This window comes from Cricetulus griseus, chromosome X (assembly GCF_003668045.3).
Source record: "Cricetulus griseus strain 17A/GY chromosome X, alternate assembly CriGri-PICRH-1.0, whole genome shotgun sequence".
NCBI lineage: Eukaryota > Metazoa > Chordata > Mammalia > Rodentia > Cricetidae > Cricetulus > Cricetulus griseus.
In genome coordinates, this window is record NC_048604.1 from 97,816,755 (window position 1) to 97,840,691 (window position 23,937).

The following is a 23,937-nucleotide window of genomic DNA, read 5'->3' on the forward strand; positions in this document are numbered from 1 at the left end:
TTCACTCTATAATCCAGGCTAGCCTGGGATTCATTATGTAGCCTATGCTGGCCTATGCCTCACAGAAATTCTTGTGCCTCAGCTTCCCAAGCGCTAGAATTATAGTAGTATGCCACAACTTTGACTTAGAAGTTTAACTTATACGTTGGATATAATAAAAGATTGAGAATGACAATAGAACAATTATAACAATAAATTACAATGCAAGTTATTTAAAACTTATGGATTATCTATTTTGTAGTTTTAAGTTTAATAAATGCAAACCTATAGTAAGAAAAGACTATTTCAAGGGTTCTGAACACAGTGATAATGGTGACCTAGAGCTAGAGAAAAGGGAGCTTCCAAATGGGTTGAGAGGTTGCAGTGCCACAATAGACCACATGAGGGCAGGAACAGATAAGATTTAGTCTTGGTCCCCTTTACTCATGCTCCAGTGACAACTGGATCCCTGTTGAAAAGCATGAGAGGAAGCTTCAGAGACTGGGAAAGGAGTTTGAAGCTAGCCTGGGCTACATATGGAGCTCCAGTCCGGTCTGAGATACAGAATCAGACCCTGCCACAATCCTCTCCCTCAAAAAACATACTAACAAGCCGGGTATTGGTGGTGTATGCCTTTAATCCCAGTACTCAAGAGGGAGAGACAAGTGGATCTCTGTGAGTTTGAGGCCAGCTTGTTCTACAGAGTGAGTTCTGGGACATCCAGGGGTACACAAAGAGACCCTGTCTCAAAAACAAAACAAGGCAAAACAAAACAAAACAAAAAACCACACTAACAAACAAAAAATAAAAACAGAAGGGGCAGTAGAGCACTTGCTTAACATATGTGAGACCCTGGATTATGTACCCAGCAACATAAAAACACAAAGGACAAAATCCTATAAGATATTCCTATATGGTTTGGTTTAAATACAGACTTTCTTCCTTCATTACTTCCTTCCTTCCTTCCTTCCTTTTTTTTTCTTTTTCTTTTTTTTTTTGAGATAGGGTTTCTCTGTGTAGCTTTGAAGCCTATCCTGGCACTTACTCTGTAGACCAGGCTGGCCTTGAACTCACAGTTATCCGCCTGCCTCTCCCTCCCGAGTGCTGGAATTAAAGGTGTGCACCACCAATGTCCGGCTTTTTTCTTTCTTTTTTCCAGATAGGGACATGATCTGTAGCCTTGGCTGGCCTGGAACTGGTATGTTGACTTTGAACTCACAGAGATCCACCTGCCTCACCAGCTTCTGTCTTGAGTACTGAGATTAAAGGTGATAGCCACCATGTCTGGTCTGTTTTTAAAATTTAATTTATCTTTTGTATGCATCTGTGGTGTATGAGTGTTCACATGTGCACACATGGGTGTGCATGTGTATTCAAATACCTGTGATAGCCAGGGTTCTACATTGGTTACCAATTGTTCACCACCTTATTGTTTGAGACAGGGTCTCACAGAATCTGTAGCTTACTGATTTGGCTAAACTGGCTGGCCAGCAAGCTCCAGGGATCTGCACGTCTTCACCCCCACCTTCTGGGGTGGCGTTACAGACACTGCTGTGCACAGCGTTTTATGTTTGCTGTGAATCCTAACTCAAGTCCTCATGTTTGCCTGGCAATCATATTATTGACTGGGCTACTGTCCCTGTTTGTATTTACTGAGATAGTGTTTCTGTGTATATTTCAAGCTAACCTTGAAGTTAGTATGTAATCCAGGTTGGCCTTGAATTTATAGCAATTTTCCAGCATCATTCAGCCTCCTAAATACTGCTGAGATTAAAGATGTGTGTCACCATGCCTTCCTCCTTTTGCTGCTTACTGCTGCTGTCACACAAGCTACTGCCTCTTGTCCCTCCCTCCCTCCCTCCCTTCTTCCTGTCTTCCTTAGTAGGATTTTTGTATGTCCATCCTGGCCTCAAACTGGAGATTCTCATGCTTCTACCTAGGACTGTTTTTGTTTTAGGGATTTTCTTCATTAATTTCTTTTTCATTCTGGTGTCTTATAGTTAGTGAGCACTTATACCCTGCTAAGTTTTTTTTTTTTTACATTTTGTTGTTGTCATTAGTTTGAATTCTTATGTAGTTCTTGCTGTCTTCACACTTGCTGTGTAGCTGTGATTACCTTGGACTTCTTATCCTTCTGCCTTTTCCCAAGTGATGGGGTTACAGGGTGTGGTCAGCAATCATAGAAGTTCAAGGCCATTTTTGGCTATGTTGTGAATTACAGGCCAGCTTGGGCTACACAAGACCCTGTAGTATTGATCATGTAGTGGACAGGGTTTCTCTGTAAAGCCTTTTGCTGTCCTGGCACTTGATCTGGAGACCAGGCTGGCTCGAACACACTGAGATCCACCTGCCTCTGCCTCTGATCACTGGAATTAAAGGTGTGTGCCACTACTGCCCCACAGATCTTAAAATGACTTCTTTATCATATGAGTACCTACTACATGATCTATATTGCAGGTAATGTGTAAGGAAGAACTGGAAACATTCCCAGCCAGAATAAATGGAACACACCTGTAATACAGTACTCAGAAGGCAAAGGCAATGGCAAAGGGACCACTACCAGTTTGAGGCTAGCTGGGGCTACATTGTGTATGGTTTTTTTGTTCCACAATGTAGCCCCATCTTGGTGGCAAGTGCCTTTACCCACTGAGCCATCTTGACAGCCCTTGGAACTTTCCATCTGCTTGTGAGTTCTGTGTCCCTGTCTCTCTCCTTTTGTAATTTTTAAAAATTTATTTTATTTTTTTAAATTTTATTTTTATGAGTGTGTGTGGTTTCCCTGCATGTATGTTTGTGTACCATGCCTATGTAGTACCCTCCGGGGACAGAAGAGAGCAACCCCTTCGACTGGAGTTGCAGATATTTGTGAGTTGCCATGTGGGTACTGGGAGTTGAATCCAGGTCCTCTCGAAGAGCAGCCAGTCCTGTTAATCACCCAGCCATCTCTCCAGCTTCTCTCTCTCTTCTTTTGAGACTGAGTTTCACTGTAGCCCAAGCTGGCCTGGAACTCACTATTTAGCCCAGGCAGGCCTCAAACTCAAGGCAGTCCTCCTGCCTCACCTTTTTTTTTTTTTTTTTTTTTTGTCACCATGCTTGGATTTTTTTTTTTTTTTTGAGATAGGATGTTCTCCAGGCTAGTCTTGAACTCGTGATATTTCTGCCTCAGTTTTCCCAGTGCTGGGATTACAGATGTGTCTTACCAGACCAGGCTTTTTTATTAATAGTTTTATTGAAGTTGAATATCATAAAATTTCATTCATTTTAGGTGTATAATTTAATTTATGCATTTATAAACTATTGTTCTTGTGAAAATATTAAACCTCAGTTCTTATCCTTAGTCTATTGAAATAATTTCTAAAGCTGGGGATGGTGGTACACACCTTTAAAATCAGCTCTTGGGATGCAGAGGCAGGTGGATCTCTGAGTTATGAACTAGCCTGGTTTATAGAGTGAAGAGTTCCAGGATAGCCAGAGCTACACAGAGAAACCCTGTCTCAAAAATAAAAATTTAAATAAAACAAAATTATTTCTAGACCAGGTGTGGTGGTTCATGTTACATGTTCAAGATCAACCTGGGCTATGTAGAAGTCCAGGCCACCCTGGGCTACAGTATGAAACTCCCCCCAAAAGTAATAATTACTTAATTTAGCTGGTTGTTTTGGTACATATCTTTAATTCCAGCACTTGGGAGGCAGAGGCAGCCAGATCTCCGACTTCAGAGCCATCTTGGTCTATATAGGGACTTCCAGGTCAGCCAGGACTTGTGTCAAAAGAAAAATTACTTAACTTAAAATTGTCTTGCTTTGGAAGTGCAGTGCAAGATGTTTGGTCATTTGTGCCTTATTTTTGTTTTTCACCCTCAGCTGGGGGGCACCATTGGAGACATCGAAGGAATGGCATTTGTGGAAGCATTCCGACAATTCCAGTTTAAAGCAAAAAAAGAGAATTTCTGTAATATTCATGTCAGCCTTGTTCCACAGGTGCGTTTTTCAACATATGTGGATAGTAACTTTGATCAATTTTACACTGATATTTTATGTGACCTACATTTGAAATTCAGGAGCCATAAATTGTCTAATTGTTCTGATGGGGACGCATTTCTTTTTAGCCCAGTGCTACTGGAGAACAAAAAACCAAACCCACACAAAACAGTGTCCGTTCACTGAGGGGGCTGGGCTTGTCTCCAGATCTGGTGAGTTAAGCACAGTGGGTAAGTTTGTCTCTATGGTCTGTAACACACACTAACAATGGCTTATTTCCTTTTCTGTTTTGATTCTTGGGATGGAACTTAGGGCCTTGCACATACTAAACATATGTTCTACCTTTGAACTATACACCCACCCCCGGTACCTTAATCTTTTAACTTAACATCTGAGTCATTTTTCCCTCTCAAATATCCCACTCTTATGACAGTAAACTTTTTGTACTGGCATCTAGGAAAAGAATATTTCTTTGTCCTTAAATTGGTTCCATTTATAGCAGATAAGATACAATACTCTGTCAATTTATAAGGTTCCTGGCTCCTTCAGAGTGAATATGAAACCTTGGGTTTTTCCTGTGTCCCTTCAAGGACTGGCTATCTTTGCTGTGAGCTTTAGTCTAAGAAGCATTCATGTGTTCCTACAGCAGGTAATCCAGTTACAGCCAGCAGCTTGTCAGAGGGAGGCAAATTAGGGAAAAAGCAGCTGCCTTCTTTTTAGTTTTTCAGGACAGGGTTTCCCTGTGTGACAGCTCTGGCTGTCCTGGAACTTGATTTGTATACCAGGCTGGTCTTGAACTCACAGAGATCTGCCTGCCTCTGCCTCCTGAGTGCTAGGACTAAAGGCGTGGGCTACCACGGCCAAGCACAGCTGCTTATTTTTATAAATAAAACTTTATGGACACACAGTCACTCATTTATTTACAGATAGTCTGTAGCTGTTTTGGCACAGCTGTTGAGGACCCTGCATTCCTTACCTGGAAAGCTAAAATGTTTCCTGTGAGACCCTTTAGTGAAAGTTTGTCAGCTTCTGGTCTATCTCCTCTTCTATTTAGTGAAACAGCTGTGTAGAGCTTTAACTCTTCACCAGAGACATTTTGATGTTTTGAGTTTTTCTGGTAGATTTCTGTTGAACTTAGTGAGACGTGCTTATGCTAGTGGCCAGATCAATTTCTCATGCTACAGAGGAATGCTCAGAGTGCACAAGTGAATCCTTGGTCTAGTCTCTTGTAGAAGAAAAAGAATGTAATGATTTTCTGACAATGAATTGGGCAGTTTGATCAACCCTGTTCCCATTTACTGAACCATGCATAACTGTCTTTCACAGATTGTCTGCCGTAGTTCAACACCCATTGAGATGGCTGTGAAGGAGAAGATTTCTATGTTTTGTCATGTGAACCCTGATCAGGTTGGTGCTTGGTGCTCTTTAGATTAAAATTTATTCGTGTGTGTGTGTGTGTGTGTGTGTGTGTGTGTGTGTGTGTGTGTGTGTGTGTGTGTGTATGAGGGTCCTTCTCCCGTGACCCATGTGTGGAGATCAGAGGACAATTTTGGGGATGGAATCCATTCTGTCCTACCTTTAGGTTGATTTCAGGGATCAAAATAAAATTGTGAGGATATGTGGCAAGTACCTTTACTCACTGAGCCACAGGGTCTCATGTAGCCCAGGCTGACCTTGAATTCCTGATTCTCCTACATCCTATATGCTGAGAACACAGTCATGAGCCACCACTTGAAGGTCAGGGTGGGCTTTTTGGCTCAGTGAAACTTCTAGTAAGAGAAATATGTGCTGTCTCTTTAGCATTTTTTTCATCCTGTGTTTTGCTGGGACATTTACTGCTTCATTCAGTTCTCTTTTGTACCTGGTACAGCTTAACACGCCTTAAACCACACAAGTATGCTGACATCCATGCTGTGTTTTCTGATCATATAAGTGGCTCAGCTGATTTCATTGCTCCATAAATTACCATAACTTAGGCTCTGGCCTTGTGTTCTGCAGGCCTTCCAACCTGGGTATTTTGACATGTAGATTTTCTTTTTCTTTCTAGCTCTTGTTCCCAATGAGCCTAGGGTACCAGGGGTTGCAGTTGGCTACATTATAAAGGGTGGTGTGACTGGAGCTCAGGAACAGGGTGAGGCTTGCTAGAAACCCTTCATGTGAGCTCTAGGCTCTCTAACAGCTGCTTAATGGGGTGTCTGCTTGGGGAGTGGGCTGCTAGAGTCCTCTGCTTGAGGCTTCCAAGCCCGAACTGCTTTTAAAAGCAGGGACTTTTCTCTGTGTGTTTGTGTTCTCTTAATGTCTGGGCCACATTGTGTTGGTTCAGTTGTTTTGTGTACCCTTCCTCTTGGTAGACAGTGCTTTACATGTGGACTAAGCAAATGCATCCTGGTTTCCAGAATAGAAAAAGATAAAAACATTTTGTGTTGGATTGCTCAGAGCTCAGAGAAGGAATGTGGGGTTCCATCTGTGGCTGTTGTGGAGTCTGAGACCTGTAACAATGATCCAAGTCTCTTTTATTTTTAAGATTTCTCTTTGTTATTTTAAGTTTATGTGTATGTGTATGGGTTTGTATAAGTGAGTACAGGTGCCCAAAGAGGTTGTGGGTGTTGAATCCCCCTGGAGCTGGAGTTACAAGTGGTTTTGAGTCATCTGATATGGGTGCCGGGAATCTAACTCTCGACCTCTGCAAGAGCTGTAAGTACTCCTGGCCACTGAGCTGTCTCTTCAGCCCCAGTGATCCAGGCTTGCTTCTCTTCTCTTCTCTTGTCTTCTTCTTCTTCTCTTGTCTTCTCTCCTCTCCTCTTGTCTTCTCCTCTCCCCTCCCCTTCCCTCTCCTCCCCTCCCCTCTCCTCTCCTCCTCTCCCCTCCTCCTCTCCTCTTCCCTCCCCTCCCCTCTCCTTCTCTCCTCTCCTCTCTTCTCCTCTCCCTCCCTCTCACCCTCTCCCCTCCCTCCCCCCCCCTCACCTCTCCTCTTCCTCTCCCCTCCCTCCCCCCACCCCTCTCCCTCTTCTCTCCCCTCTCTCCTCTCTCCTCTTCTCCCCCCTCCCCCTCCCCTCCCCTCAACTCCCCTCCTTTTCGGAGACAAGGTTTGTTGTGGCTTAGGCTGACCTCAAACTCTCTGTGTAACTAAGGGTGACTTTGAACTCCTGATCCTCCTGCTTCTACATCCCACCATGTGTGTCACAGCATGATGAATGAGTAAATAACTCCATGCTTTTACTTGTGGAAGTTGCAGTGGCCTATAGATTTAATTGATTTTTTAAATGTGTATGAGTGCATGTCTGCATGCATGTATGTACACCAAGTACGGCCCTGGTGCTCAGAAAGACTAGAAGAGGGTGTAAGATCTTCTGAGACTGGAGTTACAGACAGTTGTGAGCTTCCATTCAGGTCCTGGAAACCAAATTTGGTTGCTCTGGAAGAACCACACTGTTGAGTCTCCTCTCCCCGCCCCACTTTTGAGACAAGGTCATCATAGTCTAGTCTACGATGGCCTCAATCTCATGATCCTCCTGCCTCAGCCTCCTGAGTGCTGAGATAACAGGTGAGTGCCAACATTCTTGGCTTGAGATTTAGGTAGCTTTTTTTTTTTTAGGAATGGGTGTCATGTAGCCCAGACTGGACTGAAACTGATTCTCTTGCCTCTGTCTCACAAGTACCGAGAGGATAGGAATCTACCACCATGCCTGCTGCTCTTTTCCCCTTTGGTGTTGGTGATACTAGAAAAGTACTCCAACACTGAGCCACAACCCTCCGAGATTGAGCTTTGATTAGTAATTGGTGTGGAGGCACATATTGGTGACATGTTGGCACTTGGAACTGCCCTGGTACATGCATAGTAATGCATTATATCCTGAATAGCAAGTTGGCAATATTCAAACCCATGAAGAACTCTTGATTTTTTTTTTTTTGATTTTTTGAGACAGGGTTTCTCTGTGTAGCTTTGGAGCCTATCCTGGCACTCACTCTGGAGACCAGGCTGTCCTCGAACTCACAGAGATCTGCCTGCCTCTGCCTCCCGAGTGCTGGGATTAAAGGTGTGTGCCACCAACGCCCTGCAAGAACTCTTGATTTTATAGTTGTGGTGTTGGGACAATCGAACCCAGAGTTGGCAGAACGTTTTTGGCATTTATTTAGGATTTGGTAGATTCTTAAATGCCTCCATGTAACCTGTCTCATGTTCTTGAGAGGATTTAACAAGCCATTAGGTTAAGTGAAAAATGTCTACAGCTTAAAGGCATTCTTTTAACAGGTGTGATTAATTTCCCTATGGTCACTGTGCCTTTCTAAATTTACACAAAAGAAAGAAACGGGGAACAAGGTGGCAGACATCAGGCGAAAGCAACTACAGCTGCAGGGATAACAATCTCATACACACCTGTACAAGACAAGGTCCGTCTAAGTGTGGCACTTCTGAGGCCACACTGAGCAGTACACATAAGCTATGTCAGTTCACTACATTTTTTATTTTTAAATTTTTTGAGACTGTTTTTTTGTAGTCCAGGCTGGTCTCCACCTTGTTACATAGAGGAGGATGAGCTTGAGTTTCTGATCTTTCTGCTTTAAGCTCCCCCAAATGTTGAGATTTCAGGCATGCATGACTATGTCTAGCTTTAAAAAAAATTAAATTAAATGTGTGTGTGTGTGTGTGTGTGTGTGTGTGTGTGTGTGTGTGTGTGTGTGTGGTGTGTGAGTGTGCTTTGTGTACCATCCTGCCTATGTGGAGGATCCATCTCAGGTGGTTAGGCTTGGTGCTAAGCTCCTTTACCAAGTAACACCCCCCACCCCACCAGCTTTTATATATAAACAGGGTCTTAGTAGCCTTGACTGGGTTATAGAATAGATTCTAGCTTTGATCCTCTTGCTTCCCAAATTCTGGGATTAGATGTTTGAACCAGCCTGTGGTATTTAAAAAACAAAAAACTAAACCGAAATAAACCAAGCAGGGTCTCATTTAGCCCTGTCTGGCCTTAAACTAGACCAGGCCTACTTCTGCCTCCTGCGTGCTGGAATTAATGGTGTGCATCATCACACCTGGCTTTTCCAGAGGTGCTCATTCATTCATTCATTCATTCATTCATTCACTCATTCACTCACGTGTTGGGGTGTTTTGTTTGCATGTATGCCTGTGCACTATGTGTGTTCTTGGTCTCTCAGAGACCTTGGGACCAGAGTTACATGATGGTTATGAATTGCCATGTGGTTGCTTGGAATTGAACTCAGGTCCTCTGGAAGAACAGCCAGTGTTCTTAACCACTGAGCCATTTCTCCAGCTCTTTCTCCAGAGTTTTTATTGGAATATTTGTATGGAGGCATGGTTAATGGACTATTTGGCCATATGTTTGAGCTCAGTCCCCAGCCTTCTTTCCCTCCCCAGATATTAGTTGGCAGTCCTTTAATCACTTGGTTGGGTTTTTTTGGTGACTATTTGGAGGTTTTCTCAGGACCACCAGGAATCATCTCAGTTGCATAATAAAGACACTTGCTTCACTCAGGAAATGTGAGAGTGTTTTGAAGCTTTGTGCCAGGAACTGGGGCATGTACAGTCCTCTCTCATAATCTGCAAGGGATTGGTGAGTTTAGGACTCCATGGGAATATCAGATTCCTCCAGTGCTCAAGTCCCTAAAAGACAATGGTGCAGGGCTGGGTGCTTTCTGCTAAGCCTCACAAGCTGAGTTCAGTTCTTATGACCCATAATGATGGAAGGAAAAAAACCAACTCTTGCATGTTGTCCTCAGATCTCCACAGACGTGGGCTGCATGCTCGTGTGCCCTCTCCCTCTCAAGAAATGTAAAAAATAAAATAGGTGCAGGACTTGTATATAACCTGTGACACCCTCCCGAATATTATATCTTTAGATGACTTACACCCAGTACAATGTCAAAATGATGTAAATAATATATGGTATTGTCTAGGGAAAAGTGTATGGACATGTTCAGTATAGATTTGCTCTACTACTGAGCTAAATCCCCAACCCCTTTCTTTTCTTTTTAAAAATAAAAACCTTGTAATATTTATTTATTGTGTGTATATGTATATTTCTGAGTGTAGAGGTCAGAAGATACTCCTGGGGAACCAGTTTTCCTTCTACCATGTTGATCCCGGGAATGGAACCCAGGCTTGGTGGCTAGTTGGGTCATCTCATCCGCTCCCAGTTCTTTCTTTTTTGATTGTTCTTTTTAATGTAGTTTAGGCTAACTTTGAACTTTCAGTGTAGCTGAGGATGATCTTCAACTTCTGATCCTCCTGTCCTTACTTCCCAAGTGTTAGGATCACTGGTGTGTGCCACCATGCTTTGTTTTATGTGGTGCTGATAGTGAAACCCAAGGTCCTCATGTATGCTAAGCAGGCAGTCTACTAATTGAGCTATATCTAGCTGTCTAGGTTTCCTTTCTGTTCTTGTGATAAAATACCTTGCCAAAAACAGGTTAGGGGAAAAGGGGTTTTTTAACTTACGGTTCTAGGTTACATTATAGTCAGTCATTTTTGGGAGGTTAAGGCAGAAGAAATTTGAAGCAGCTAGTCACATCACATCCACACTCAAGAACAGCGAGAGATACACACATGCATACTGCTCAGCTCACTTTCTCTTCTTTTATATGGTCTAGGACCCAAACTCAGAGACTAGTGCCACCCAGTTTTAGGCTGGATCTTCTTATGTCAGTTAATGAAATTAAGAAATTCCAAGCCAGGCTGGGTAGTGGTGGCTCATGCCTTTAATTCCAGCACTTGGGAGGCAGAGGCAGTCAGCCTGGTCTACAGAACAAATTCCAGGACAACCAGGACTGTTACACAGAGAAACCCTGTCTTGAAAAACCAAAAGAAAAAAAAAGAAATTCTAAGCCAGTTGTGGTGGCATATGTCTTTAATCCCATCACTCAATAGGCAGAGGCAGGTGGATCTCTGTGAATTTGGGAGCAGCCCTGGTCTAATAGTGATTTCAAAGCCATCCAGGACTGCATAATGAGACCTTTGTCTTAAAAAATTAAATCCCTGATAGACATGCTCAAAGGCCAGTTTGATCTAGACAGTTGCTATTTGAGACCCTCTCCCCAGGTGATCATAGATTGTAAGAAGTTGATAATTAAAACTAAACATCACTGCTCCATCTCTCCCTCTCCTTTCCCTCCCTCCCTCCCTCCCTCCCTTCCTTCCTCCCTCCCTCCCTCCCTCCCTCCCTTCCTCCTCCCTCCCTTCCTTCCTCCCTCCCCCTCCCTCCCTTCCTCCCTCCCTTCCTTTCTTCCTTCCTTCCTTCCTTCCTTCCTTCCTTCCTTCCTTCCTTCCTGAAGCTGTATTTTGCTGTATATCTGAGGCTGGCCTTGAATTTATTATGGTCCTTTTGCCTCAGCTTCCTGGGAAGCTGGAATTAGACCTGTGCCCTAACATGTAGCTTTCTTGGTTTTCTTATTTCAGTATAAACTGTTTTTTGAGTTTGTCTTATTCCATCAGGTCATCTGTATCCATGATGTTTCTTCCATCTACCGAGTGCCGCTTCTTTTGGAGGAGCAAGGCGTGGTTCAATATTTTAAAGAGAGATTGGACCTGCCCATCAGTGATTGTTCAAGTAATCTGCTTTTCAAGTGGAAAGCCATGACTGACAGGTATGTGAAAGGAATTTTTATGTAAAATTATTTTAACATATATAGGACTTCTAAAAAATTTCTCCCAATTCTTTCCAGACTTTCTCAGTCTTTATAAATACATAGGAAATTAGGACTGCAGGATTACAGATGAACATACTATAGCATCTGGCTTTATGTGAATTTGAATTGAGTTTCTTATGCTTTTGTGGCAAGTTCTTTACTGACTTAGCTATCACCCTGACCTCTTTACGTAATTTTTAATAATTCTTGGGCTTGTAGGTAGAAGTAAAACCTACTTTAAAGGGTCAGTATGTCCTGTTTACAATTTTATATGTGTATGTTCGGGTATGGATGTATCTAAATCTGTTGTTAGAGTATTCCTCTGTGTTCTTGGAAGATTTTTGAAGATGTTGACTTTGCTGTACTTAAACCCAAGTGAGTAAAAGGAATTTGGATTCTCAAAGGAATATATAGGCCAGGCTGGCCTTGAACTCACAGAGATCTGCCTGTCTTTGTCTCCTGTGTGCTGGGATTAAAGGTGTGGGTCACCACTGCCCAGCTCAAAGTAATATTTTTAATTCTGGAAGTTGTTTGATTTATATATTAATTTAATTTTTGTTTACTGAATATTTACCCCACCCCTCCCTTTTATTTTTTCAGTCCTAGGGCCAGAACTCAGGGCCTTGTGCATGTTAGGCAAGTGCTCTGTTGTTGAGCCACATCCCTAGCCTAATTTATAATTGTAAGTCTTGCAGAGTTTTTGTTTTATTTACTATCTAGCTAACATTTCCTAAAGAGGATCCTTTAAATGGGAAGTTTGGGTCTGCTATTACCATTAGCTCTGGCAGTGATTTGTTGCTTGTTTGTTTTGGCCTTGAACTTTTGCTTTTCCTCTAGAGTGATGGGGCTATATAGGTATCCATCACCATTCCCAGCTCCCATCCAATAGTTATATATTTTTAAAAATTCTTCTTTTAAAATTACATTCATTATTTTGTGCACATGCACACTTGCACACCAGTAAAAAGACAACTTTATAGGAGTCGATTCTCTTTCCTTCCCCCAGATCCTTAATTGTATCAGTAAAGACAAGGCCATTTGTTTAACATTTTATTTTTGAGATTTATTTATTTATCATGTATACAGTGTTCTGCCTGCATGTGTGCCTGCAGGCCAGAAGAGAGTACCAGATCTCATTACATATGGTTGTGAGCCACCCTGTGGTTTCTGGGAATTGAACTCAGGACCTCTGGAAGAGTAGGCAGTGCTCTTAACCACTGAGCTATCTCTCCAGCATGACAAGGCCATTTTTATAAGTTCTTTTTTATTGTTGTTTGTTTTTCCCCCCAAGACAGTGTTCCTCTTTGTAGCCCTGACTGTCCTGGAACTCGTTCTATAGACCAGAGAGGCCTCAAACTCAGAGGTCTCCACCACTGTATTCTGAGTGTTGGGATTAAAACTGTGTGCTGCTACACCCAGTTTAAAGGCATGAGCCTCCATGTCCAGAGAACTTTTTTTCCCTCTGAGGATCGAACCCAGGGCTTCAAGCATACAAGCCTTATTGTGTGAGGTACATCTCCAACCTGGTGGGGACCAATACAGCTTACCAGAGTCTTCATAGTAAATGGAGATTGCAATATCTGTATCATTTTGGCAGTGATATTGGTTTATTGATAACTTCAGTGTAGAATGGCTACCTCTTCATTGTAATCTGTAGAACCATGTAAGGAGTCAGAGGGGTGAGCTGGAAGCTCTGCCACTCAGAAGCCAAGAGTCCTGGTTAAAGTGGATGTGTTTCTTTTATGGCACCCCAAGCTAAAATGAGATACCTGTTCGCATTTTGGGACCTGCCTGTGATGTGTGGGCCTGTAAAGTAGACTCTCCTTCCCATTTGCCAACAACTCACAGTAATAGCAGAAACCTGCCTCACACATCTGTGATGGCTGTGTTAATCATGTGAGGTGGACCTTTGGTTGATCTTGGAAGTGAAAGAAAGTGAAATGACGGATGGGCTAGGACATCAGCCAGCCAGCACAGCAGCCCCCACCCCGGGGTGTTTGGCTCATGCACTCACCTGTCCTATCTATCACTGTGACTTCTGTCAAGGAAGTCTGGACATGAGTGAATAGAAGGAGGAGCCTATAATTGCCTTTAGTGTGCCTTCTTTTGGGTCAAAGCCATGTCCTTTCCTCTTTGTGGGGAGAAAAAGTGAGGTCCAGCTAACTCCTTGTACACTGGCAGCTGCAATTACTATGTAGGTGGACCACACCTTGGGACAAAATATCTGCTTCTGGTGGCATCTCTGATATCTGGCTTGAGGTTAACTTGCTTTCTGTTATCAGGAATTCATCATCACCAGTATAATCAATCAATCAATCAATCATCATCATCATCATCATCATCATCATCATCATCATCATCATTTTGTGATATTGGGGATTGAACCCAGGGCCTCATGCATCTAGGCAATTGCTTTACCACTTCTGGCCACACACAGCTGTTAATTCTGCAGAGCAAGATAAAACTAAGCAGAGTTAAAGGCTTGACAGCCTTCCCTCAGGTTCTTCATCTATTAATCTTCCTGGGAAGTCTTACCTTTCCTGTTACTTTTAGTTTCTTAGCTTTTTTTTCTCCACCCAGCCTAGGTTTTATTTTTGTGTTTTTAACTTATTTTATGTTTTTGAGGCAGTGCCTCACTGTGTAGCCTGACTAGCTTGGAACTCGATATGTAGATCAGGGGAGGATTCAGACTCATAGTGATCTCTGCCTGCCTTTGCCTCCTGTGTGTTACCACATCTGGCTTATTTTTTATTTTTGAGGTGGAATCTCATGTATCGTAGGCTGTCCTTGAACTCACTTTGTAGCTGAGGATGATCTTGAACTTCTGATCATCTTGTCTTCACTTCTTCAGTGCTAGGATTGATGACAGCTGTGTTGTCACCATGCCCATTTCTACATGGTGCTGAGGATAATCAAACCAAGGGCTTCTAGCATGGTAGGCAGGCACTCTACCAACTAAGCTACATGCCTGTTTTTGTTTTTGCATATGTCTATGCAATTTTGCGCCTCTCTCTCTCTCTCTCTCTCTCTCTCTCTCTCTCTCTCTCTCTGTGTGTGTGTGTGTGTGTAAGGTGCATTCGTATATTTATGTACATGCATGTGGAGGTCCAAGGTTGACATCTGGTATTTTCCTCAATATCTCCACTTTATATATTGAGATAGGTCTCTTGCTGATTCTGGAGCTTGCTACTTCAGCTAGTCTGATTAGCCAGCTTGCCCTGGGGAACCCATCTCTACTTCCCTTGCCCTGGGATTACAGCTAGGCCACTATACCCATCCTGCATTTACATGAGTTCAAGTGTTTCATCCACTAAGTCATATCCTCAGCTCCCAATCTGTTTTTGATACTGTTTTTTGCTCACACTGCAGATGAAGATATGAAAGGGGGCCGTTTCCTTATGTTAACATTTACCTCTGTTTTTGGGGCAAGAACTTGCTTCAAAGCTCTACAACGTCATCTCCATACTTAAGATCTGATCACCGTATTTTTCATGTTCTCTGGACAGGTTTCCTAACAAAATCAACACTGAAAATTGTCTCTATAATTGTGAAATGTGATTGAATGTCTTTTGTAGAATGGAATTTTCTCATTAAAATGATCTAAATGTCTTGTAATACTTTAAATAGTTCTTAGTGCCATTCTTCAGACATGTCACAAATAACCAGACTTCAGTACGCCAATTGAGAATGCGACAATTTTAAATGTAAACAATTTTGAATGCATTTTCTTATACAATGTCACCTTACAAACATACTGGAATGTTTCCTGTCAACAAGTACATTGCATTTTCTTATATAATGTTACTTTATAAACTAATTTATGAACAGCTCAGTGTTTATTAGATAGCTTTTTAATTTTTTGTTTTGATACTTTTAAGTTTTCCTCTGATCAACTCTGAGATTTATATCTATACCTGCTTATGTAAGCCAACATTGAGGATTCTTGGGATTTCTAAAGAAACTTTGCTTTTTAATCTTTGTGTGTGTGGGTGTGTATGTGTGCACAGTGCATTTGTGTTAGCATGTGCATGTGGGGACAGAGGACAATTTCTGTGGAGTCTCTTGTTTCTACCTCCTACCTCCTCATAGCAATGCTGGGATTACAGAGGTATATTGCCACACCTGCCTTTTTACATGGTTTCTGGAGATAAGAATTCAGGCCCTCATCTTTATTTGTCAAGTGCTTCACCCACTGAGCCATCTCCCCAGCTCTTCTTATGCTTTTGAAATCTTTTTTGGTGACCAGATTTTGGCATGTTGGAGGAGAGGTTTGTGTAAAGAGTGTCTTGTCTGTTCCTAAGATTCTGAAAAGTATCTTGGAATAAGAGCAGTGGCTGCATTGTTGATTGTGATGTTTCATAGTGTACATATGGACTTTGAGCTTGTTTCCCCTCTCAGGTATGAAAGACTGCAGAAGATATGCTCCATAGCTCTGGTTGGTAAATACACCAAACTCAGGGACTGCTATGCCTCTGTGTTCAAAGCACTGGAACACTCAGCCTTGGCCATCAACTACAAGTTGAATCTGATGGTGAGTCCCAGCCTGCCCTTCTAGCTCTTTCTTTATTTTAGTTTTAGTTATTTGTATGTGTAGCTATGTCTATGTGTGGGTGTGTACATGTGAGTGGAAGTGCATGAGGGAGGCCAGCGGCATTGGATCTCCCTTGAACTGGAGACACAGGTGGTTGTAAGCCACTTGATATGGGTGCTGGGAACCCAGCAGTGGGTGCTCTTAACTGCTGAACCACCTTTCAAGACCTTCTAGATAGTTCTGTCACTCCAGTATTTTATATTCTAAAGAGGCAGATTGGACTGGGTTGTGGCTCAGTGTTGGAGTGATTACTTAGCACAATCAAGGCCCTGGGTTCCATTCCCAGCACTGCAAAACAAGTAAACAAACACAATTTACTGTTCTGATGCTGTGAAGAAACATCATGGCCAAAGCAATTATATTTGTAATTGGCAGCTTGCTTACAGTTTCAGAAGGTTAGTCCATTATCATCATGGCAGGAGCATGGCAGTAGGCAGGCAGGCTTGGTGCTGGAGAAGTAGCTATGAGTTTACATCTTATCCACAAGTTTCAGGCAGAGAGAGGAACACTGGTCCTGGCGTGGGCTTCTGAAACCTCAAAGCCCATCCCCAGTGACACACTTCCTCCAATAAGACCACACCTCCTAATCCTTCTCAAATAGTTCCATTAACTAGGGACCAAACATTCAAACATATGTGCCTATGGGGGGCATTCTCCTTCAAACCATCACAGTTGGCGATGTGGCTCAGTGCTGGAATGCTTACTTAGCATGATCAAGGCCCTCCCTAGGTTCCTTCCCCAGCCCTGCAAAACAAATAAACACAATTTATAAATTCCCAAAGAGGCAGATTATGATGAAGGGCTTTTACGTTCAACCACTGTATGGAAAGTTGAACAGGAAGGCTGACAGGACTCAACATACAGTCCTAGCCATGTCTAAGATTTATGATAGCCAGAGAATACAAAAGAATATTGGCAAATGGAAGAGTCCTATGGGGTAGAATCTGGGGAAAGGCAAGTGCAAGCTTACCAGAGGCCTTTTCAGCACAAAGCTGCATAAATTCAGCTGGAAGTCCCCAGTGATAACTATAATAATGTATAAAGTGCTCTTTACTAGGAAGCTCAGTAGAGATTCAGTGCCCAGGTCATTTCTTTTTCTTCTTCCTCTCCCTCTTCTATTTTTCTCTTTCCATCTCCCTCTCCTTCTCCCCTTACACTTTGTGGTACAAGGATTGAACCTAGGACTTTGAGTATTCTAGGCAAATGCTGTGTCACTAAGCTGTATTCCTAACCCTCTTAATTTTATATTTTTCGATAGAGCTTTGCTAGTTTGACCAGACTGGCCTCAATTCACTCCGTACCTTATAAGATCTTTCAGGAAGAGTGAGGCCTTGTGAGCTACTAATAAGCTAGGCTAACTCTCAATTATTGAATAACTGTTAGAGATAGCTGTATTATTTTTGAGTGCTTATTTTTCTTAAATGTTCCTTTAACCTGATGGATTTTTGATGTTTTTTTTTTAAGTACATTGACTCCATTGATCTGGAGCCAGTCACCAAAGCCGAGGACCCTGTGAAATTCCATGAAGCTTGGCAGAAGTTGTGCTTGGCCGAGTGAGTACCAAGGACTGTCCACAGGAGGAGGACAATGTCATTGCGCTCTCTCTATAATTATTCCACTTGTTATTTTTTTGTGCATTTGTAGTTATGAGTCTTTGTGGTCCTTGTAGGTGGTTGTGCAGCATTCATGCCACATTGCATTCAGGTGTGACATTTGAACTCAGGGGACATGGACAGTAGAAGTGGTTTTATTTGAAGAGGGTGGGGAGACTGCATTAGAGGGAAAGGGTGCTGATTTTCCTGAAAGATGTAGTAATGACTACTACATATATAAAATTCCATATGTTTGCTAATTTATTTTTATTTTAGTTAGTTAATTGCTGAAATAGGGCCTGTGTAGCCCCAACTGGCCTGGTAACTATGGAGCTCAGGATGACCTTGAACTCCTGATCTTTCTGTTTCAACCTCCTAGGTTTGGGGCTTACAGACATGCGTCATCATGCCTGGTTTATGAGGCTTTGGGGATCGAATCCCAGGGCTGCCTGTTAGACAAGCACTCTGACAACTGAGCTGTATCCCCAGCCCTTCTCATGTTCTGTTTCTCCCCTCCCTTTTCCTTTCTGTAAGTCATTGAGAGAACCCTAGGGCAGCATTGTATTTTGAGGTTACTTTGATCTTCCTGATTTTTCCCTTGAACTATTTTTTTTGTTTGCTTATTTATTTATTTTTTTTTTGAGACAGGCTTTCTCTGTGTAACAGTCCTGGCTATCCTGGAACTTGCTCTGTAGACCAATCTGGCCTCAAACCCACATAGATCCAAACAAACTATTGTTTTTTAGCTTGAGTGTTTGCTCTAGCCAGGACATTTTCATTCACTGTTACTTAATTGGCCATTGAAACCATAGGGTGATTTTCCCAGTTTAAGTCTTTCTGATGATGTAAGAGAGCTGAAAGTTTTTATATAGTACTTAGAACCCAGCTAGGTGTGATGGTACATACCTGTAATCCCAACACTTGGGACGATGAGGTAGGAGGGTCCAGAGTTCAAGTCTAGTCTTGTCTATAGAGTGAATTGGGGACTGGTCTGCACTCCATGAGTTTCTGTCTCAAAAATTTAATGACAACTGGCCAGGTGGTGGTGGCACACACCTTTATTTCCAGCACTTGGGAGGCAAAGGCAGGTGGATCTCTGTGAGTTCGAGGCCAGCCTGGTCTACAGAGCCAGTTCCAGGACAGCCTCCAAAGCTACAGAGAAACCCTGTCTCAAAAAACAAAAAACAAAACAAAACAAAAAAATTAACGACAACAAAAGGATTTTAACTTATTTTTATTTTTACTCATTTTTTTGTTTTGTTTTGTTTTTTTCTGAGACAGGATTTTTCTGTGTTCTGGAACTCACTCTGTAGAGCAGGCTGGCCTCAAAGTCACAGAGATTCCTCTGCCTCTGCCTCCCTAGTGCTGGGGTTAAAGGTGTGCGCCACCAATGCCCAGCCTATTGTTATTCATTCATTTATTCATTCATGTTTCTCTCTTTTTCCCTTTCTACCAGCCATGAGTAGAATTCTTTTTCTTTCTTTTTGTTTGTTTTTCCGGACAGGATTTCTTTGTGTAACAGCCCTGGCTGTCCTGGAACTTGTTCTGTAGACCAGGCTGGCCTGGAACTCACAGAGATCCGCCTGCCTCTGCCTCTTAAGTGCTGGAATTAAAGTCATGTGGCACCATTGCCTGGAAAATTATTTTATTTTATATTCTTTTATCTTTTGAGACAGATCTCATTATATAGTCCAGGCTGGCCTAGAACTCTGAACCCTCCTGTCTCAGCCTCTGGAGTGCTGGGATTGCAAATATGTATCATCACACACAGTTCTCAGTGTAGTCTTTGTTTTTGTTTTGATTTATTGGGACAGACTCTTGCTATTTAGCCACAAGTCATCTAGCCTAAAACTTGTAGCAGTTCTCTTGCATCTACCTTCTGAGTGTTGGGTTAATAGGCATGTACTTCCATGACTGTCTGTATTTTTTATTGAGTTAAATTTCTCAGTTGCTATCTTAGAATCCACCAAGACCTATCAGAAAATATATATTAAAGTCAGTTGTGAGAAACTGTCATAAGTCCCCATAAGGTTGTGCTTCAAAGATGTTTAATTATGTAATCTTTTCTAAAAGTAGACCTCAGACATTCACTAGTGATTGTGCCAGGCGTTGAGTTTGGGAACATTGAACATAACTGATGAAAACCCAAGTTTTAAAAATAAACGTAATGTGGGTTGGTGAGAGGGCTTAGAAGGTAAAAGTTCTTGCTGCTAAGCCTGATAGCTTGAGTTCGATCCTTGGCACCCACATAGTGGAAGAAGAGAACCAACTGTTACAAGATGTCCTCTGACCTTCACATACTCGCTGTGGCATGTACTACTTGCCCATATACACAGGCAACCTGGACCCACAGACACACAGAGTAACTAATTAATTAAAAGTACCTTCAGGACAGTGGGTCATCAACTTTACTTTCATCTTGTGTTAATTTCAGTGGTATTCTTGTGCCTGGAGGCTTTGGAATCCGAGGAACCTTGGGAAAACTCCAGGCAATTTCTTGGGCAAGGACAAAGAAGATTCCATTTCTGGGTAAAACTTTTGTTTATTGATGCTATGAGTTTAAGTGTTTTTCAGTGCTGGGAATTTAAGGGTACATGCAAGGAAACTCTGCCATTGAGGTATATTGACAGCTCTTATTCAGGTTTTTGACATAAGGGAGGTGTCATACCTTAGTTGGGGGTAACATGTAATAAGGTTTGTTTTTGTGAAGGTGTGAACTTAGTTTTGAAAGTCAGGTACTAAATTGTTTGCTACAGGACTTATCGAATTGAATGTGGCTCCTAGCTTGATTTTGTAAGTAAAGTGTTATTATAACACAGCCCAACCAATTTGTTTTGCATATTGCTGATGGCTATACAGTTGGAGAAGATCCAATGACTTGTAAAGCCTAGAATTATTATTTATATAGTTTATAAGAAACATTTGTCTCTGAGTATCAAGAAGGTGGAAGAAGTCTGTTTCTTCATTCTTCTTACCAGTCCTCTTAGTACTTGCAGCAAAAAACCATTCTACAGAACTCTGTAATAACCTTTCTGTTTGAAAAAGAAGTGCTTAAGCCTGGCGGTGGTGGCATACACCTTTAATCCCAGTACTCGGTAGGCAGAGGCAGGCAGATCTTTGAATTTAAGGCCAGCTTAGTCTGTCAATTGAGTTCCAGGATAGTCAGGGCTACATAGAGAAACCCTGTCTTGAACAAACAAACAAACAGCAACAACAACCAAAAGCAAAGAAAAAAGTGCGTAAGTTGAAACTTTGTGTGTGTATGTATGGTACTGGGGATCAAACCCTGGGCCTTGTGTATGCCAAATAAGCCCTCTGCTACTGAGCCATACCCACAGCTCTAAGTTGAAACTTATATTCATTTTAGAGAATATAATAGGAAAAGATATACCAGTGCCACAAGAGTAACTCTGTTAAACTTTACTTAAACCAGGTCTTTTTTCTTCCTTAAGAGATGAAGTCTTACTGTCTTATTTAGGCTTATCTTGAAGTTCTTGGTTCAAGCTATCCTCCTGTCTCAGCATCCCAAATACTGGGACCACATTCATATATCACTGTACATTCAGAGGCAGGTCTTTTGAATGCTCTTGTTTAAATTGCAAAGCCTAGTTTTTGTAACAGGAAGGCTGGATGTGCTAAAGGCAACTCTGCTGCTTGAGATTCGGGTAGGAGGGCACAGAGGCCCAGACTCCCACGGTGTTTCAGGTATTCTGGTGGGTTTGTGAACTGAAGGGAAGGTTTTCTGTCTTTTACTATCATCAGAGTATTAGGTGTTAGTTTTTTCTATTACCTGCTGTTTTCCTGGATACTCCAGACTCTTGGAGAAAAACTAGGACACTTGCTTTGTTTATCCTGACCTAACTTCATTTGGTCCATTGTGACTTTTTGCTTGTTAAGATGGGGTGTTCAGGCTGGGGAGATGGCTCAGTGGGCAACAAACATCCTGACTTGATCCACAACACCCACATTAAAATCTAGGTATGACTGTACATGCATATAACCATAACACTGTGTGTGTGTGTTGGGGGGGGGGCGGTGACAGGATACAGGAGGATTGCTGGGGCTTGCTGGCCAGCTAGCCTAGATGAATTTGGCAAGCTCCAGGTTCACTGAGAGCCCTGTGCCAAAGGAATAAGGTAGAGATGGATAATGCAGGGCACCTGACTTACTCCTCTGGCCTCTGCACTTGGGCATACACTATTACCCCTCATGTGCGTATATGTCATGTACATATACATATAAAAAGGGCCATGTGTATTAGTTCCTTTTCCATTGCTATGATAAAACACCATGGCCAAGACATTTATGGAAGGAAGGGTTTATTTGAGTCTTACAGTTCCAGAGGGAGAAGAATCCATGACCATTATGATGGGGAGCATGGCAGCAGGCAAGCAGGCATGGCACTGGAGCAGTAGCCAAGAGCTCATACTTTGATCTGTAAGCAGGAAGCAAGAGAGCTAACTCAAAATGCAAGTCTTTTGAAACCTCAAAGCCTGCCTGCAGAAACATTTCTTCGAGCAAGGCCACACCTCCTAGTCACTCCTCCAACAGCCTCCAGCTGGAGACCAAATATTCAAACTTATGAGTCTATGGGGGCTGTTGTCATTTCAGGCTGGCCTCAAGGTTGCCTTATATCCAAGGATGACCTTGAATTCTTGATACTCCTATTTTCACTTCCTCAGTGCTGGGATTACAGATAGGCACCAGTTTATGCCATTTTGGGGAATGGAACCTGGAGTTTTGAGCATGTTAGGCAAGCACTCAATCAGCTGAACTACAACTCTGCCCTTCACTGCTTTTTAAAAATCTCTCTCTAAACTCAGTTTTCATCTAAGACTTGGTTAAAGCTTCTGATGTGATTTTTCATTGTGCAGAAGGTTTGCAAGTTGTTCTCATGTCCCTCTACTTCATGTGTACTCTTTATTCTTTTTTATTTTTGTGCAGTTAAAGGCATGTAATTTTAACAAAGACAAAATGGCCAATAAGTACCATTTTGTTTTACCTGCATGTATGTCTGTGCACCACATGCGTGCCTGATGGCCTTTGAGGTCAGAAGAAACATCGGATTCCCTAGAACTAGAGCCCAGGGTTTGTTAGTTGCCATATGGGTGCTGGAAACTGAAACAAGTTCTCCCTTTCTCTTTCTCTCTTTTGGTTTTTTGAGACAGGGTGTCTCTGTGCTGCTGAGCCTCAAGTGTTCTTTTTTATGTGGTATATTTTATATCTGGTCTCCTAATACATAAAAAATATATAAGATGGCCAGTGAAATTCTTTTTTCATTTCTACTGTTTTAATCTATTTTTTCAAGATTTTGTACATATACATAGTATATGTTGAATGTATTTTCTCTCATATCCCCATCCTCAAGTGAGCCTTGAATTTGTTGTGTGGCCGAGGCTGGCTTTGAACTCCTGATCCTCCTGCCTACACCTCCCACGTGCTAGGATTACAGTTAACACATCTCTGCTTCATAGCATCATATCTCTTTATGCCTGAGCCATATGGAACTTTCTGAAGTTCTTTGAGCTCTCAGCCATTTCCTGCTTATCCCTTTAACCCTGGCATGCTTGTGCATTGATGGCTTCTCCCCTTGCATCTCCTGGATCACATGTATATGTCTGTAACAGCATCTGAAATGTTCCTTCCTGTCTGTTTATAGCAGGGAGTCGGTGGGCTGCAGTGAGTGTGGAGATAGGTTCACAAGCATCTATATGGCAACAGGCCTGTAGTGACCCAGGCTTTTGTCTTCTGCTCCTCTTTTAAAGATTTATTTTTATTTTATGTGCATGGATATTTGGCCTGTATGTGTGTCTGTGTGCCACATGCATGCAGTATCTATCCCTGGAGACCTGAAGAGGGCTTTGGATCTTCTGGAACTGGAGTTACAGACATTTTGAGTTGCCATATGTTGGTGCTGAGAACCTGGGTCCTCTACAAGAGCAATAAGTGCTCCTAACTTCTTTTTTCCCTGCCTATTCTCTCTTTTTAATTTTTTTCTTTTTTTTTTTTATTAATTCAAGTTAGGGAACAAGCTTGTTTCACATGTAAGTCCCTTCTCCCTCTCCCTCCCCTCACCCCCTCCTCCCCCACCCCAAACCTACCCCCCACCCCATCCACCCACCACTCCCCAGACAGGGTAGGACCCTCAATG

The 23,937-nt window shown here is 42.3% G+C and overlaps 1 protein-coding gene across 2 annotated transcripts in view; it reads left to right on the plus strand.

The window, feature by feature from the left end:
- Ctps2 (CTP synthase 2) overlaps positions 1-23,937 on the plus strand; it is a 124,552-nt gene that overhangs the window by 13,434 nt on the left and 87,181 nt on the right. For both annotated transcript variants that reach the window (XM_027432733.2, XM_027432732.2), the window contains 7 exons: positions 3,843-3,959; positions 4,088-4,171; positions 5,286-5,366; positions 11,410-11,561; positions 16,002-16,134; positions 17,659-17,747; positions 20,221-20,315. In XM_027432733.2, the coding sequence (XP_027288534.1) occupies positions 3,843-3,959; positions 4,088-4,171; positions 5,286-5,366; positions 11,410-11,561; positions 16,002-16,134; positions 17,659-17,747; positions 20,221-20,315 (751 nt within the window). The remainder of the gene's footprint in view (positions 1-3,842; positions 3,960-4,087; positions 4,172-5,285; positions 5,367-11,409; positions 11,562-16,001; positions 16,135-17,658; positions 17,748-20,220; positions 20,316-23,937) is intronic.